The sequence below is a fragment of the Scomber japonicus genome, chromosome 13, assembly GCF_027409825.1.
Source record: "Scomber japonicus isolate fScoJap1 chromosome 13, fScoJap1.pri, whole genome shotgun sequence".
Classification (NCBI taxonomy): Eukaryota; Metazoa; Chordata; class Actinopteri; order Scombriformes; family Scombridae; genus Scomber; species Scomber japonicus.
Window position 1 is genome coordinate 11,347,129 of NC_070590.1, and position 18,953 is coordinate 11,366,081.

Here is an 18,953-nt window from a genome sequence, read left to right on the forward strand (position 1 = left end):
GTACGTAACTGAGGCTTTAGAATATTTTTGTTGAAAAGTTAGTGAGACTGAGTAATCTTTGCTGACTTATCCACCAGAGGATTTAACTGCCTTTGGTGCAGAGTCTCCCCCGTGTAGACTGTGTGGAATCTTCTATTAAAACAACTTCAACGCCAGTACATGTTCTCAGATTTGTGTCTGGAGGTGAGTATGTTTGAACGGGAGAAGTGCTAAGAGTGGATAGCAGCTCAGGATAAATGAAGAGACTCTGACAGAGATGGGGTGAAAAGACAGATGGGGGTTCAAGAGAAAGTGAATAGTTGGACAGAAGTACAGATGGGTGGATGGATGGGAGGGAGGATGAAGGATTAAATTGTGAAGGGAAGAATGATAGAGGAGAGCATTTGTAAAGGGCAGGAGGCTCTAACAGACAGAGGAGACAGCGTGAGCAAATGTCACAGGATGTTTGTGCCAAAAAGGCAAGAAATTCAATTCAGGTCATTTTATTTCAATTTCATTCCTTCCTTGTGACAAAAATCTGCTTCAAAGAGAGGTGCTAATGTTAAAAATCTCATTTAAGTATGGAAAAAATAAGCACAACATACACTTTTGACCTCACTGACCTTTGCAGAATTAACTATATAGTGTATAATATTTTGAAAAATGGTTGAAGAAGTTACATTTGAGATAGATCCAAACATGTACAGCAGTTTTAAAGAAACATCTTACCATAACTCAAATATGAAATATATATTTGAATGTTTCAAATGCCACTCTAACGGTCTATTTTTCTAGGTTTGTGGTTTATATTTTGGCACACATTTGTTGGAAAATTGATTTTAACATCTCATGCTTCTAAATGTTTGTGCTTGACTAGAAATAATTGGCAGGAAAGCAAACAAAGTCTTAAAATTGAACTTAACATTTGATATAAAATTGTTTTGAGGATATATTTAAAACTGCAAAGCTTGGAAGTTAATTAAATCTTCTGGGTCTTCTTTTGTTATCACGACTTAGAAGTATCCAAAAAAATGTAATGGAAAATGATGTTGGCTGAACAACACCCATGTGTTAAAGAAAGTCATTAAAGGGTCAAGTAGAAAAATATTTTTGAACCAATTTAATTAACTTGTACATTTGCTGGATTATAAAAGTACATTTCCATTTGAGATTCATCCTTTTTTTAAATTTAAATTAGTTTTGATTCATTTTCAGTATTCTCATTTGAGAAAAGAAAAAAAGTCTGCTCAGCTCTTAGTTAACCATCCATGGTATCCAGAGTTTGGAGGAGTGAATGAAAAGTGAAGGTAAAAGGTGAGAGCAAAAAGTAGAGAAAGAAAACCAAAACAGAAAGATTCAACAGTTATACTCCCAACTTCCCTCCTCTCTCATTGCTCTTCCTCCTCTTCCCATCCTGCTCTCCACTCCCCTGTCATCCGTCCAGGCAGAGGTATTTGTTTTTGAAAACGGTATACACACACACACACACACACACACACGCACACACATACACACACTTACACACACACACACACACACCGAGTGTCCTAATCAAAGCCAGGCTCTGCACATTGTGTCCCAGTTGAGCGGCTATTTTTATCTGCAGCGCTCTAACAGGGATGGAATGGGTCAGATAGGCCAAGCTGACGAATCCATCAAGACCAACAGATAAACGGTCAGCCTGCTGGACAGCCAATACACACTCAATACACATACATGCACACACACACACACACCTACACACATGTACTGCTCAAGCAAAAAAATAAACCAATTCTGTTTTTTTATCGTGAATGTTAACTCACACAGTCCTTTCTCTCTTTATCTCTCACTTACTAACACACACACACACACACACACACACACACACACACATGTATGCACACATTTTTAGTCTATGTTTTCATGTTGTGTTCCCATCAGTAAAATATTTTTGTAGAATATATGTTTATATCTGTATGTCCTTGTTTGTTCTACCTCTTTAATACTTGAATCCATTACCACCTACACACACACACACACACACACACACACACACACACACTGTACACCGTCTGTCTTGTCCCATTAGCTCCATGGCAGATCCTCAGCCTCACACATGCAAGATGTTGCTACACACAAGCATGCGTGCATGCACACACACACACACACACACACACACACACACACACACACACACAGATGTTGTTAGAGACACATGATTACTGATTTGCTGTTGTGCAAGAGATCCAATTGGCAGGGATCCAGTTTCTGGCTTGTTAGTTTGGGACTCAAGTGTTCTGGCTTGGACCCAATTAGTACCTCCCTCTCTCTCCGGTTACTTTATTGTCATGACTGTGTGTTGGATATGATGTGTGCAGTATATCCACAGCTGTACACAGACTGTAAATCACAAACACTCTGTTGTGTACATTAAAAAAAAAACTCAGACCATGAAATATTTGTGTTACACATAAACTTTTGTGTCTGTTATAGCTCTTACTGTAACTGTTTGCATTGAAACCAAAATACAACAGCACCTACAGTATGAGGACATTAAACAGCTATAAACCTGTGCTGTGTTGTACATGGTGTTACAGAAATATTTACAGAAAAGTAAGGCAACACATTGTACAGATGTGGTAGGTAAATGGCATCCCTACCAACTAATGAAAGCTGATTTTTTCTCTTTATAGAAATCTATAGTAGATAACAATGCAAACACAGTACTAATGTAAATTCCAATAATTATGACATTGTTAAATCTAAAATTACAAGATATATGGTAATCATTACAATCGGACACGTTTTCTCATTAAAGTGGATAGGACAAGTCATACATACAGTATATATAATGATTTAAAAAACAATATCAGTTAATAGTATATATTATAGTATAGTATAGTATGGTACAAGCAGGATTATAAAACCAATAGGCGCATTCCTCCTACTTCTAGCAGTTACATAAACAAGAATATAAACAATCAATATTTCCTGAATGAGACACACAGAAATGAATGGAAAGTGAATTTTGGTCTGATAGAACATTGACTCTTTCTCTCTCCTTATAGCTGCCTCTTTCCATCACTTTCTGTCCCTCACCCCGAGTTTCAAGAACTTCTGATGTACAGAAACTAGTGGAAGAGTTTTCTGCCAGTACTCTGAGCTAACATGTGTATCTACTCTCTGTAATTGTTGCTTTATCTGTAGGTGAAATAAATTACTATAAGCATTTAACAACCACAGCTGTTACACTTGACAAGATCTTTCAATCTGGTTTGCCACTATTCTGCACTGTTTGACTTTCTCTCCCTACCTGTCCTCCCCATTTATCTATTTCTGTCTTCTTATTACAGTCTCACTCTGAGTCTCTTATATGTTACCAATTCAAAACATGCGCACATTTACAACCACCGCTTTTCTTTGAACATCCATATGTGCTTCACATAGACATATATACACACACACACACACACACACACAAACACACTCATCTCTCCAGCTCTATACTCCCTATTCACACACGTACACACTCATATACTGCTTATAGCACCATATGATAGTAATTTGGCTGTATGGAGGAGCAGGAGGGCTTAGCTGGAGTTTGTGCCTGAGTGGAAGAAGAGTCTGAGATCCAGTTTATTGGCAGGAAGCAGAGAGTCGCCTCTTCATCTCATTACTGGATGCACATAAATCTCTGATGTTATGTGTTGTTGCTCAGATCTTTTTTTAACCTTAAGATTTTTCAAAAGTTCCATGTTCTTAGAGCCAAGAACAGGGCAAGACTGTTATGAGTCATGGAGTGAATAATGATTATGTCACATATACAGTTATTCATTAAAAACAATATAAAGCAGCATACTTTTTTTTTTTTTTGTCACACAGAGCAACATTATTATTGATGTGATGTTTCTTGACTATCTGATGGGTGTAAATCTACACCTACTAAAAACTACTTTTGATTTAGCTCTAGTTTGGTCTCCTCCAATTTCTAACAAAAATATGTGGCTTTTTAGCCAATAGATGTTCCATTTTCTTCATCACATTATTCAGTGACTTTGTCTGACTTTGGTGCTGATCAGATACAGTATGGCTGTCAGACGTTGTTCGTTTTATGAGAGAGGTGAACCGAACAGTTACTATGCCATAAAACTAAAACGATGAACTTGAAGGGGTTTAAAAGGTCTACAAAGCTGCAGAGTCTGGTGGTAAATAGAGCTGCAAAGATAAATCGATATGTTTATCTGCAAACATGAATGTGCAACTAATTTGATCATGAAATAATAATTTAAGTCATTTTTTTAAGCAAAAATGCCTGCTGTTTGTATCTTCTCAAATGTGGGGGTTTAAGGCTTTTCTTTGTCATTTGGGATAGTAAACCAGAGTTTTGGACAAGCTATCACCTTTCACTCTGGGAAGTTGTGACAATCATTTTGACAAATGACTAAACAAAAGAGAATCATCAGTTGCAGAGCTAAGGGTAAATTCATTATTATCAGCGGCTCCTCATAATATAAAGACAATATGTATTTCAACTGTCTTCACTGAGCGTGTGTGTGTGTGTGTGTGTGTGTGTTATAATGTTGTTTATGTGCCTGTAAACCTCACTGTCAGGTTTATGTTTGTCTCAGCACGAAATCATGACGCGATGCAACAAGATGAAAGGTGCTGCCCTTCTTACACCTCTGATCTGTTGTGTGTGTAACGACGATGTAATGTGTTTCAGGTGCGTAATCTGTGCTACATGGTGACACGGAGGGAGAAAATGAAACACACCCTGTGCGACCTCCAGGAGAAGATCTTCCACCTGCAAATCCAACTACTAGAAGAAGACATGGCTGGAGGTAAGAGAACGTGTATGTGTATGTGAAGTTCTTTTCTGTGGTGATTTTCTCATTTCTGGGGTGTAACGATACGCTCAGCTCACGAAACAAGAAGATACACGATATTGTGTTCATGAGAACGAGACGAGATATTAATACTATTTTTAAGGAACCTTAAATGACGAAATATATGACCGGAAAAATAGTTTTTAGTTTTACAAACAATTCAGGTACATTTTGAAATGAATCATCTTGTAATGAATGTCAGTTCAGTTCTACTTTCTAAGTATGAATTAGCATATGCTGTATGCAATATGCAAGCACTGTAAAAGCTCGATCCCACCATATAGATGGATATTAATGGAAATAACAACCATAAATACCAGAATTATGTACAATCACAAATACCAAAAATGAAGTATGAAGAATAGAAACAATTCCAGTATATAAATATAAATGAAATAAAAAGAAATCAAAGTAAATTGTACAAATCCCATTTCACACAAATAAAACACCATAGGTCTACTTATAACTGTGGTTTATTTGGTAGTGTGAATAATCTTACTCTTTGCATCATTAGGCTACCATAGATTCCCCCGCTCTTCCTACCTCAGGCTTTCAGTGTAGAGACCTGAGGTCAACCTCCCCCTGCTCCTCTCCTCATCTCCTACTGCTGACTGTGAGATCTTCGCAGCAGGTAGAAGCTCTTATTTCACAAACAAGAACAACAAGGTTAATGATCTCATCACACCCCTACTAATTTCAGTCACCTAATCACTAATATAAAACCTTTACCTTTCACCCACTTCGGCACTGTAGTGAAGGCCGCCAACACACACTCTGTCCACCCTACATAAAAGTACAATTTGGAAAGCTTTAGTGCTTAACAGTTACATCCCAAACCCTTGTTGACTGAGTGTGGTGGGTGGACATGTTTGGAAATGGCCTGTCATCATTTTTTCACAGTAGGCCATACTTGACACCTGCACAGCAAAGAACACTGTCCACCATCACCATCCACAGAAATGGAGCTTGATTTCCCATCTCTACACAGGTGATTGACCCTGATGAATTTCATGCAGCTGCTCTGCTCTGCAAGTATGAATCTAGCTGTTTGAGTTGATGCTTCTGTTTTGGCTCGATTTCTTCTGAAAAAGAGTAGGGAGATCACCAGATTAACGTTTTTAGGATTTATTATTTCAATCATTTCACTTGTGCTGTATTTCTATCACTTTTTATATTCATATACATTTGTTTTTCATCTTCCTGGATTGTTAGCATCATTATCTCATAAATTAGCTTGTGGCATGTGTGGTCCTTGTAAAGTCATGATTGTTTAATGATACTAAGAATTATTTAATATTATTTATGTAGTGCCTATCTAACAGTATTACAAAGTGTATAACAAATAATGAACCAACTATACAAAGCAGAGAGTAAACAGAGGCAAGAAGATGATCAATAATAGTAAAAAAAATGAACTTAAAATGATATACAATACAGTTATAAACAGTTAGGGTACTGACTAATCCATGATCCATGGGTAGACTGTTCGAGAGCCCGGGGACTCCTCACATTTGGACACCAATGTGGACCTTAGTTCATTTAGTAAGATTGCATTGACTGTAAGGACCAGGCTCTGGTGTACATGGGGTCAGTAGTCAGAGGCATTACATTGAAAAGCCTAAAAATGTTTCAATAAAATCTTAAAATCAATTCTACAACAGACTGAGATGTCATACCATGGATGAAATGACAGTTGCTAGTTGCCTTTCAGCTCATTGTTTAGCTGAACATAGTGAAGCATTTAGTGGCTAAAGATGGATAGAGGGACCAAAACAGCTAAAAAAAAAAGAGTGAATATTGGACTTACATTTGTCAGAAACACTCAATGATAATGTTGTTCCATAACTGCTGGATCTGTAAATAAGCAACTTCTTTGCTGATAAGTTCACCTTAAAAAGTGATAACATGTCAGTGTTATGACTTGTTTCTGCTCCCCCAAAGTGATAAATCAGATAATCCAGGTTTAAGTCATTAATAGATAGACAGAACCTTATCTTAGAAATCTGTGTCGGTTTAATTAATCAAGATTGAACAACTATCTGATCCTGATCAATAAAACAAAAGCTTGAGTTGAATTACACGTACAGACTTTAAGCTACCCAAATTCATATCATCTGCCAGAGTTCTGAGCTGTTGTTGTGATAATAGTGATGGTGAACTGTAGTGTAATAGTGAATCTGAGTTATGAAGATAATGGTTAAGTATAGCAGTTAAGAAATGATAGTGACCTGTATCTGTCTTGGATGTAAGAAAAGATGCCGATTGGTTAAAGTAGTCGTGACCTGCAGCTGTCATGATGATGACAGTGAAAGCTTGTTGTCATGGTAATACCAGTGATGTCTTGCTGGCAGGGTAATGATAGTGAACTGTGTGTGTGTGTGTGTGTGTGTGTGTGTGTGTGTGTGTGTGTGTGTGTGTGTGTGTGTGTGTGTGTGTGTGTGTGTGTGTAGTGCTCAATTTGTGGTGCTCCTCATTCCCAGGGAAGGCTGCACACAGACATCTCTCTGCTTTCAACTAATCTTACAAACACTTTCACTGTCGCTTTAACTCCCCCTGTGTCTCTCTCTCTGACACACACACACACACACACACACACACACTGCAGGACTCCTGACTCAGCAGATTGCTGCCATCAGGTACTGGGAGCTGTGCTGCTGGCACTAAACAGCCATATCTATTCACACTGCCACAGGAGTTAGATTAGAGAGGATACTTGTGTGTGTGCTTTTTTTGTGTGTGTGTGTGTGTGTGTGTGTGTGTGTGCGCGCGAGTGAAGGATGAGGTTGTCTTCAATAATGATTTGTCTTGTCCCTCACCTTGTATCTACCTCTTTTCTCTGCCTCTTTTATCTTATTTTCCACTCTTCATTTCTCTTTATCCTCTTCTTTAATCAATTTTCTCCTTCATCTGTTTCTTTCTTTCTCTGTCTCTCATTTGGGTTGCCCTCCAAGGCTTATATTTTCCTCGTCTTTCTTCCTCCTCTGTCTTATTTTGGCTGGTCTTGCCTGACATACTGTTTCAATCAGTCCATCAGTCCTCTCCTCACTTTGTTCTGACACTGAATATATCTAAAAAACATTGATTTAAGTTTTTAGAAGATATTATTGGCAAATTGTTTTCATGTGGTTATATTGCCAGGGTCATAAAGTAAGGTAAGCAAAAAATGATGAATCCTGTCATTTACTGTAAATGCCTCCAAATGCAGTCATATTGACTTTCAAAAATATATTCTCAGTCTTGTGCTGAGATCAGGCAACACAATATTTTTGTCTTTCACAATGGTCAACATTCAGCCTATGATTAGGCAATCATAGCGCTACAAATTTTTGCTATGTCTTAGTTGGGAGACTGGCAACACTACAAGTATGACCCCGATCAATCATCATTCATGAGCTTGCGCAAGTTCATCATCACAGCTACAGAATTGCTATGTGTGATATCAGAGATTTTGCGTTCCAAAAAGAAAAAGAAAAGACAATGCAAAAATGGATATTTGGATATTCTGCAAATTAATTTACAAAGATATGTTGGTTTCACAATCACTATATCAGCAACACTAAATAGTTAAATTTGTCCAGAAGCTGTCCAGCCGAGCTGAGCCAAATGTAGGGTTTCGGAGAGCAGTGGCTCATCTACACCTCTTCCACAGGCTTTTCTTGATCAGGTTCCACTACACAGCTTTGACTTTCTGTGTTCGTGTTTACGTACAATGATATTTGCCATGTCATCCTATTGGTCAACATCAAGGAACAGGTCAATGTAGATGTCAAACTTGGCAGGAAAATACAAAAAATTCTGACATGCTAGATTATTCATCGAGGTGCCGTCACTGCTGTGGGATATTCCAGATGCTGTATCCCTGTTCTTCAGTGATGTCACACTACAAGGCCCGTTCTTCCTTCCTAACATCCATAATCGGGCCTGACGCTTGAAATTTGTCGGCAACAACAAAATAGTATCAAAATCGACCCAAAGCCGTGTAATCTAATCCCGACATTACAGTATGTGTTTAAAAAACTCTTGTTTGGCCGGTATCTAACTTTTTTTGGCTTTTAAAATTGGTCTGACATCCAATTCAAGGCAGCACAGAAATGTTTTACAACTGTAAAATCTGATTTTCTGAAACCTGCCGAGACCCTGAGCTTACCCTCCACCAGCACCACTATTTCCCCTCCCCTCATCTCCCTCCAGGCTTGTTTCCATGTGAAAAGCACACACGCGTCTCTCTTCTTACCCCACCTGAAACAGGACCAGTAACCTCTGTCTGCCTGTCTGTCTCTCATAGTTCTTCATCTGTCATGTTCCACGCTCTGTCTGCCAGTCCACCTGTCTGTCTGTCATGTTTATCTGCCTGTCTGTCATGTTGGGGGCTGCTCTCGTCATGCTTTGTGAATGCTAGCATGTTATCAACGGGGCGAAGGTGGGCAATATCCCTGTAGTCCCACATGCAGACAGAGAAGCTACATAATGCTTAAAGCACAGAAGAAGTGAAATGCATCCAGTATCCAGTATACTTGTAGTGTTAAAAGTCTGTGGACATTTAGCCAAAAACCTAAAACTATCTCAAATTGCTTGAAAATTTTAAAACTTTAAAAAAAAGAATCCTAGAAAATGTATAGTACCATTGTCATGCCCAATTGACAGTATTCATGACTATCTTAAAGTATCATAAAAAGAACAAATAAGAATATGTGGCATGCCAAAAAGCCTCTAAATAGCATTTCAATCAATTACAATATCATCCAGTCAGCATTAATCACCATTTATGTGTATACATGACCAAGATTAGGATTTGATCTCACTCAGTGAGTATCAGGAGTATAACTACACCTAATAAATGTCCATTGAATACTCATGACGCATAGAATAAAACAATTCAAGGACAAGTGCAATAAGACTTGTCATCAGGCAGGGAAAAGTTATATGCTCTGTATAAACACAGATTGCTGAAGGCGTGGACAATTACTTGGCAAGACTATGATCTGCTCTTGTTTTTTAAATTTCACACTAAGTGAAACCAGACTTTCAGCAGGAGACAAGCTGTTTTCCATTCATAATTTATCAGTTCTGCAAGGATTTTGTACAACTACCTTGCCTGAACTGCGGCTTTGAGCCATAGTTGGAGACCTCTGGTTCTAAGCTGATTTAGTGTGGCTTGTAACAGTAATGCTGTTGGTAATGTTAACCTTTATAGACGTTGGCGAGGGGAGCAGTTGTAACACAAGCTTTTTGTCTCTTCCGTGGCAGTAAATACAACACATAGGCAGGCTGATAACCGTACTTCAGTCAGAGCGTCACAGGGTATTCAACACTGACAAACACTGACATTAACTTCACTGCTCTTAACTGAGCGGCTACATCTATGTACTCTCCACTCACACTGGGAGAGTTATGTTACAACACAGATACCCACACTCAGCTATTCTCTTAAAGGCCAAAGGCTGGCCTCCCTGTATTTTATTGGAGGCTATCTATGCTTACATCCCACCTGCGTTGTCCCACCTTATATAGCCACGAGGCTCCACCTAACACAGACATTTGCCGCCCACACTCCCATATTCTCTCTGGGTCCCAGCAGAATTTGAGGTTGTACTCATCCTTTAAACTTGTGGTGAAACCTGCTCCATCCTGTCTGAAACACTTTCATCAGTTTTTTAAAGGCTTTTCCAGAAATTCAAAAACTATGATTTTTTTTTTTTTTCTTTTTTTTTTTTGAGTAAAAAGTTGACTCATTTTAAAAGAAAGGACTAAATCTTATTGGCTCAACAGGAACTCTTATCACACTGTGTACTGTGTAAACCTCCTCTCTGGCCCTTAAGATAACAGGATTTCCACTTTATCACAATCAAAGGAAGGACATGGTGATGAAACCAGGTTTTTGTTGTTAGTACATTTTGTTACATTTGTCCTAGTTTAATGTTTTTGATTATGTTTCTACTTTCAACTAGTACTTCTTATTCATACACACCTGTGTGCACACATTTATATGCACATAATCACAGTTTTCTGCAGATGATCTTTCTTCATCTTTGAGAAAAAGACACTGACACGAACAAGACTACAGTCAACAGTGTACTGCCATGCTAGCAGCTCTGTGAGGCTGTACTTTGACACAACAGTGCTTTGAGCTTAATGCCAACAATCAGCATACCACCATGTATGTTAAGCAGGTATGTTGTTGCAGTCAAAACTATGCAAATGATGCAAGGCAAACATGCGCCTCATGTTCTGACCATAAACTAAAGTATGAGCCAAATTATTAGACAAACTGAAATTTTGACCCGATGATGGCACTACAGAAAGAGTCAGGGGATTGCCAAAGAGATTACATTTATCCCAAGGGGAACATAAATGTGTATATTACATTAAATGGCAATCCATCCTACAGTTGTTCAGATATTTCACTAAAACCATAAAAACAATGTCACCAAAGAGTCAGTAGGATTAATCCTCTGGGCACCATGAATATTTGTGCAAAATATCATATTAAGTTTTAACAGTATTTAAAATATTTGTGTCTGGACCAACAGGCTGACATTGTCATCCCTACACACACACACACACACACACATACACACACACACACACAGAGTATATTATTGTTATGCAGGAAGTGCACCGCATTTAAATTCTGGCTCAAACCGAACCGTGACAAGCTGACAGTGGTTAGTATTGGCCTCTCTGATCTGCTCTCAGCAAGTGTGTGTATGTATGTGTGTGAGAGTATGAGGAAGACAGATAAAATAAGGACAGAGGAAGAGGAGGATGAGAAGGGACAAGAAGGTAATAGGATAAGGGAAAGAGTGGAAGAAGAGAGAAACAGGAGTAGTAACGATGAGAGAGAGAGAGGAGGAGGAGAAAGTGTATGTGAGAGGACAGAAGAAAGGGAGGAGAGAGGGAGGAAAAGACAGTAGGGGGGGGCGGAAAAAAACCTTTTCACATTGCACTAATGAGCTCAGGTAAGAAATGGGACACAGTGGCTACACACACATAGACTCACGCTGCAGTTCAGTGCACCTAGAAAGAGGGGAAATTAATCACACACTTCAAAAAGACGAATCCCCTGGTGCTTTTGCACCTTCTAAACAAGAGAGGGAAGAGGTTTGGAGGGAAGGAGGGAGGGAGGGATAATATTGCAGAGATGGAGAGGAAGGTAACATCAGAATATAAAGACAAAAGAGGGGGGGGGGCTAAGATCTGACCAAAAAAAAGTGTTTAAAATGGTTTCCACTGCTGATAGTTGGATTTGTGCTGAGATTACAACCTGCAGGGAGAAAGCTTCCACACATTCAAGCAGAGTCTGCAGGCGTCCTTGAAAACCCAAAGACTAGTTTTGCTCTTTTTCCAAGCTGTAGAACATATAAAAGAACAAGATCAGATTAGGAAAAAATGTGGAAACATGTTGAAAAATGGTGCCCAGGAGATTAGAGGATAAGATGGTCCTCCTGTCAAAATAAAAAAAAAAAGAAAGAAATTAAAATTTAGGAGTTCTGTGAAGAAGCGTTCCCTCTGGGAGCTCCCTGAAAGATCCCTTGATGCTAATGGCCTCTGCAATTTCAACAACTGCCGTAAAATAAATTAGAAAAAGGGGGAGAAATGTCTGTTAGATATACCTGCACTCTTTTATAATTCCTCTTCATGAAAAAATGCTTGTCACCTTTACACTAATTGCACATGTCAGATTTTAGCTTTACCATGTTTCAGTATGGTCACATTACACTTTAATGTCAGGAATATTTGCATATGTTTCACATATTTTTGTTGCGATTTTCATCTGATTCACATTTCAGAGTTGATACTTGTTCAGCTTGTGAATGTGCACAGACGGCCAACATAAACACTAATGCACTGTTTGGCAACGGACTGTCATTATTCTAGTGTTTTTCATCACTATGTTTAGTACAAACTCACACCACCACTATTTATTTATTTATTTATTTATTTATATATTACTTGCATCAGAACCATGACATCATGCCCCTTTTCAGACTTTGTGGGGGGGGGGAGTTTTGTTTTATGAAAGACTAATGTAATAACCTTTCAACTCTGACAGCAAGGGTTCAGAATTTGTTTACAGTGGCCTTTTTTGTCCTGATAGTATGAACCAAGAGGATCAGGAACTAAATGTAGGAACTAAATCAAGAGCTATTTTTAGAATTTGAGTTTAAAACACTCAAAAATCAACTAAAGTTATCAGCAGAATATTAAGAAATAACAGTTTTGATTTAATATCAAAGACGTCTGTGTATTGTGTTGTAGAGATATCAACTGCAGTTAACATGCTAACCAACTAGCCCCAGCCCATCCTGTCTCATAATATCACTTTGTACCTCAGGGGTGATAGTGAGTGAGTGATTGTAGCATCCAGTCTGCATCACTGCACCGCAGCAATGGCAGAAATAACTACCGTAAGTTTCGCTGTAAGACTGAAAAATGTGTCACTTTATTCAGTTTTAATTTTTTCAGGCAGGAAAGTAACCATGTAGATTCCAAGATCTGTGCAGCTCTTTAGTCATTTACTGCTGGCTCTAATGTCTCTGAAGTATTTTGTTATCTTGACAACACCACAGCACAGATTCAATGTACACAGCAAGCCTTACACGATATTTATTCACATAATTATTGCATTGTTCATTGTCATTGTAATTTTCTTCTGCACAACTGTGATGTTTGAATGAAGTGGTGGAAAGGAAACCTGTATACCCAGAAAGGGAGACTAAAGATGCCAGAATTACTCACCATGCTACTGGATTCAGAACTTGGTATCTTTATGTGTTGGAGAAAAAAAAGAAAAACATATTCTTCTGGCAATCACAAGTGCAAAGCTTAACCCTGAAAACATACAGCTATAGTACACAATCTGATATAAATGTGCCCTATTCGAAGCACCATCTCCTTGAACAAACAAAGACTCACAGGAAAACTAATCAAATCTAGATTGTTGTTAGAATTCATGGTTAGCAAAAGATTGTGTTTCATAATTTCTAAAATAGAACCATTTCTGAATTAAGCAGAGCGATGTTTTCTCCTACAGTATGTGGAGAGATGCAGCATATACGTCTTGTTGTAAATCAGTATTTAAGAAAGCTCTTCCTCTTAATGTGTTACTTTAGAATTTTCAGCACAATAGTTGTTTTCAGGCTCCAAACACTGGAGACAGGAAGGATTTTGGCTTTGTTTCTGGTGCACAGATACAGCAAAGCTTAGGGAAGCTGCAGTTGCTGAAGATGAAACACGTTTCAGCCTTTCTTCCACCCTTTTACACCACTGCAATTTCCTTGGAAGAAATTAAGTAGCTGTGAGGATATCCTGTCAACCTCTGACCTCCTTATGAAAGGCTCAATTTTTACTTTAACCCTCCTGTTGTCCTCGAGTCAAGGAAGGGAGGGAGGGAGAAGGAAGGAAAGGAGGAAGGCTGATGGAAGGAAAGGAGGAAGGGAGGAAGGAGGGAAGGAAGGAAAGAAGGAAGGAGGGAAAGGAGGAGGGAAGGAGGGAGGGAGGAAGGAGGGAAGGAAGGAAGGACAGGAGGGATGAAGGAAGGAAATAAGGAAGGGAGGAAATAAGGAACAGTCAAAACAGACGGGGTCAATTTGCCCAAGGAGGACAACACAAAGGTTAAGGAACAAGTTTGATTGCAGGTGTCGTGTCAATCAAATATAAAAATGAAGCAAAAATCTATTGACCTCTCAAATCTTATGACTTTAACACAACTAACATGAACAAAAATACCAACTCTGCCAAACTTCTCTCAAAAACCGTTCTTCCAACTTTAGTTTCAAATGGGTCACAGTCACATGCGTGCAGTGCATGTTTTGAGGCTCAGAACAGTTTGTCAAGCTCATAAAACCATTACAAACCGCTGCCGTTTTCATTCTACATATAACTTCTAACAAGAATACATTTCTTACCTTCCTTTTAACCCTAGCAGTGATCCGGCATGGAAGTGGAAATAAAACCCCTCCGCTTTTTTCACATCTCATTCCATCCCATTTCATCTTCCTGATCAGCATTCATGCTGTCAGTTTCCATAACGTTCCCACATGGTTTATTCTTCCACTTCACTTTATATTTTATATCTGAAGTAGAGCAACAGCATGAAATTTGTCACACCCATAAATGGGAACTTTTTTCACTCATGAACATACTGTACAGCACAAATTACCCCTTCCTCATTCTTTCACTTTTCTGTATTTTTAAACATTTTAACGCAAGTATTGTACTCCTACTGAACTATACTTTCACACTATCTCTCTTCTGTTTTGCTCCTTCAGTCTTCACACACACACACACACACACACACACACACACACACACACACACACACACACACACACACACACACACACACACACAGGGGTCGTCTCAGTGTGAAATCTCTCTCTGGTCTCTCTCAGCTTCATTCATGCATGTCCTGCTCCTCCGTGCTAAAGCAAGCATGAGGACAGCCCACTGCTGGCTATGACAGCCACACACACACTCACACACACACATATTTAGTTGGCATATAGGCATGTTGTACTGACCAACACACACACCGATTTAAGTCTATTCTGTACACTACAGAACAGCTACAATATAATAGTGAAGCGTTCACTTAAGAAGCAAAGTTTTGTTACTTTACTTTACTTTGAATATTATAGAAACAGTAAAAGGTGCTTGAAGCTTACATAAACTTTACTATGGCAGCTGAAGATACTTGTCCTTTTTGTTCCTTGGGATGAGTGAAAATATGTGCGACATAAGTGAGAGCCTTAATGTGATTCATCCATGTGATTCTATTAGTTTTCTGGATAACTGTAAGCAAGGTAACTGTTTAGTATTTACCTAAAGGACTAACGTGGACATGTTGTTCTTTGTCTGGTGTTTCTTTGTAGTTACCAAACAGCCTCAGGTGCATCTGGACTGGAGTAGGACTGACCCTGATTTGCAATTTAGCACAAAGAAAGGCTCTTTTAATGTCCAGTATGAACAGAGAGGGAATGATTACAGAGAAGACAACCTCTTTCAAAGTTCATATGGGCACATGATTATTGGTTTATGGTAGACTTGAAGAATTGTGAACCTATCATATCATCTATGTTGATTATTTCACCCTACAGTGACTGCAGAACAATACACACACATGTACAGTGAAACAAATAAAATCCACTTTCCTAAACCTCAGCATAACTGTAATAAAACTGCATGTGCCACCTGCTGTACAAATCCACACACACACACACACACACACATAAACATGATACACAGCAGCAGGAGAGTTAGTGAGCCGTGCAGTCAGGACTCTGTGTTTGTGTAAACAGCAGGAGCCTGTTACAACAAGACATCCCAACAATACAGGCTTTCCATGTTATAGAATGAGAGAGAGAATGATTGTTTATGTGAGAGTCAGTAGAGTGTGACTGCATGTGTCTGCGTCGTTTCCTTACATGCTGTGTGTGTGTCTGTGTGTGCAGACAGGCCGCGACTTTTGTCTCCCCCTCCTGGCAGCGAGAGTAAAGGGGGGCACCCCAAAAGTCAGGCACACAGAGAGGGCTTGTAAAAACGCCCAAAAACCTCATTTTTAACGGTCGATGAGCTCACCAGGATTTGTCCCAGATTGCCTTATGGCCAGTATACCACTGGCTGTAACCTACTGTTGCAACTGTAAAATGCTGGATAAATAGTTTTGAGTGTCACACAACCTCTGTGAAATGACTTGTTTCATTATCAGAATTGGGTCCATTTGGTCCAAAAACATTTAGAAAGGCTTAAAGAGCCACATGATTGATGGCCAAACAGCCGGCACGGGAATGTAACACCTGACATGAGATTTATTTAATACAGAGAAATGTACAGTACCTGGCAGTGATAGGCTTCATCAGCATTGTGTGAACCTGTTTGACAAGGGATGTTCTTTTTATAAAAGTGAAAGTCCGGCACTGCAGGTTTAAGCATGCATGTGTTTGCTTGTATCTGTTAAATGTACAGTTGAGCAACAGTCCATTTTATTTTGCCTTTTAGTACCATTGTGCCAAGAATAATAAAAGACTTGACTGTCACCATTAGACTCAAAATACAGGTTATAGCACACAGCTATTGACTGTCAGTACCAGATGCTTCCAGTTCAGTAATCTGCCTCAATACAGACAGAGCAGACAGGTTTGCTCACTAATTGATCTGCTGCTTTGTGTTTCTTTATAAAACTTCATCTGCAGACTGCTGCTAGCTAGAGTTAGCTACCCGACTTTACAATGTAGAATCTAGAGACTGTTCAGTCGACTACCAGCGTTTCGACTCTTGTAACCAAAGTTGATACCACGTCAACTAACACAAACAAGATCAGTGTGCAGAGTCATTTACAGTCTTTCCTTCCCGTAGATGCGACCATTAAATTCGCAGAGACAGCTCGCCACCTGGAGTCATGACAGGAGATAACAAAAAAATCATATTCATTCTATGCATCGCCCAACTCTAGTTTGAGTGTTCATTAAAGATCCAGTTAATTTGAATAGTCACTGCGATTTAGTCATTAAACTGTATATGATTAAACTATTACATTTTTAAGGTTGGTGATACAGCCTCGCTTTAATTAGCCTCTGACGCCTAATTGAGTAAAATCTATATGGAGTGTATAATGAACAATGTACAATGATTTTTATAAATGCCAATATTGGATTTCCATCAGTTGTAATAGCTATATAAACAACATAATGGAAATGTACAATGTGTTGATATCTCACACAACTTCAACATACAGTGACATTAAAATCTTGGCTAAATTAGTATCACTAGTGTATTGGACTCTATTATACTGTCAGGTGTTCCTATTTTGTACTGTATCGTGTACATATCAGTGTTTGTTGTGTTACCTGCCACACTCCCAGCTGGATGGAGCGGGTAAGGTCTCCTGGAGTGAGAGGACAGCTCGCAGCGGGGAGGCGCTCGGCAGGGCTCTGTTACATGTCACACAGTGTGCGTGTCAGCACGCTCCCAGACCTGAATACCAACACGCAATCGGTGTATGTGTGTCTGTGTATATGTAGTATGAGCAAAGATTGTGACAGAGTATCTGACAGTGTAGCAGTTGTGTTGTTTTTCTTTCCAGGAAGTCAGAGAGGTGGACAAGTGGACAAGTTTTTTTAGTTTTTTTGCTGTTGTTGTTTTTTACTGACATTCACAAAAGCATTAATTCTCAAACATACATTCATACACATATAACTGGGAACCCCATGACTAGTCTTTTAGTGTTTTTACTCTGAGGTTAAATGAGCTGAGCTGTTCATCAAGGCTCATGGACCCTGAGTCTGACAACATCAGCCAAAAACTTTAACTAGAATACTAAGCAACCGTGCTCAAGGGAAAAAAATAATTGGTTGATTCATTATTCTTTTATGTCTTTATAATTATGAGGTTTCCAGACTGAGAAGCAAAAATATTGTTCTTATCTGACAGACATCTTAACGAACCAGATGTTTGATGAATCAGAGTGTGAGTAAGATCCACATTTTACTTAAGTTTTCAAAGCTACATGGAAAAGCTTTTTTTAAGGGCATTCCTACAGATATAAGCCTTTCACTCAAAGCGACAGAGTAAACCTCTTCATGTCCTGGTAATGTGATTTTTGGGCAGAATGAGTCGCTGTTTGAGGCAGTTTACACCCTCCGCAGGTCAACGACACCTGCAGCACCAGGTCACGTTCTCTCTCATGCAACCATAAATTGGCTTACAGCTTTTCTAAAGCCTTTGAGAATGAAGATGATGATTCACCTGGCATGATGTCTGTATGAAAACATTTTTTCAATCAAAACATGTACTGTAAGCTCTGGAGGAGCAATCAAGGAGAGTATCTTTAACATGTGCAACCTCTTTTTCTGTCCTGTGAACTTTTCTTGTAAAGAATTGTAATGTTTACATTCACTGCTATTCACCTAAACACATCTATATGTCTATATCCTTGAAGCCTGACAAACATGTCAGATCCATTTCCTTCTTTGTGAAACTTTTGCAAAGTAATTTTAATGTATTTTAAATCCTGTACAGTTTTAACCCATGTTTAATAGCTAGCTAATAGCTTTAATAGATAGCTTCTTCTTCCTTGAATTTGATAGTGAATTGCTGTTTTCTGGG

The 18,953-nt window shown here is 38.8% G+C and overlaps 1 protein-coding gene across 1 annotated transcript in view; it reads left to right on the forward strand.

Moving 5' to 3' along the window:
• Positions 1 to 4,828, forward strand: part of jade2 (jade family PHD finger 2) — a 158,790-nt gene extending 153,962 nt beyond the window's left edge. The window contains 1 exon segment of the mRNA XM_053331049.1: positions 4,685 to 4,828. Within this exon segment, the coding sequence (XP_053187024.1) occupies positions 4,685 to 4,828 (144 nt within the window).
• The last annotated feature ends 14,125 nt before the right edge of the window (positions 4,829 to 18,953 follow it).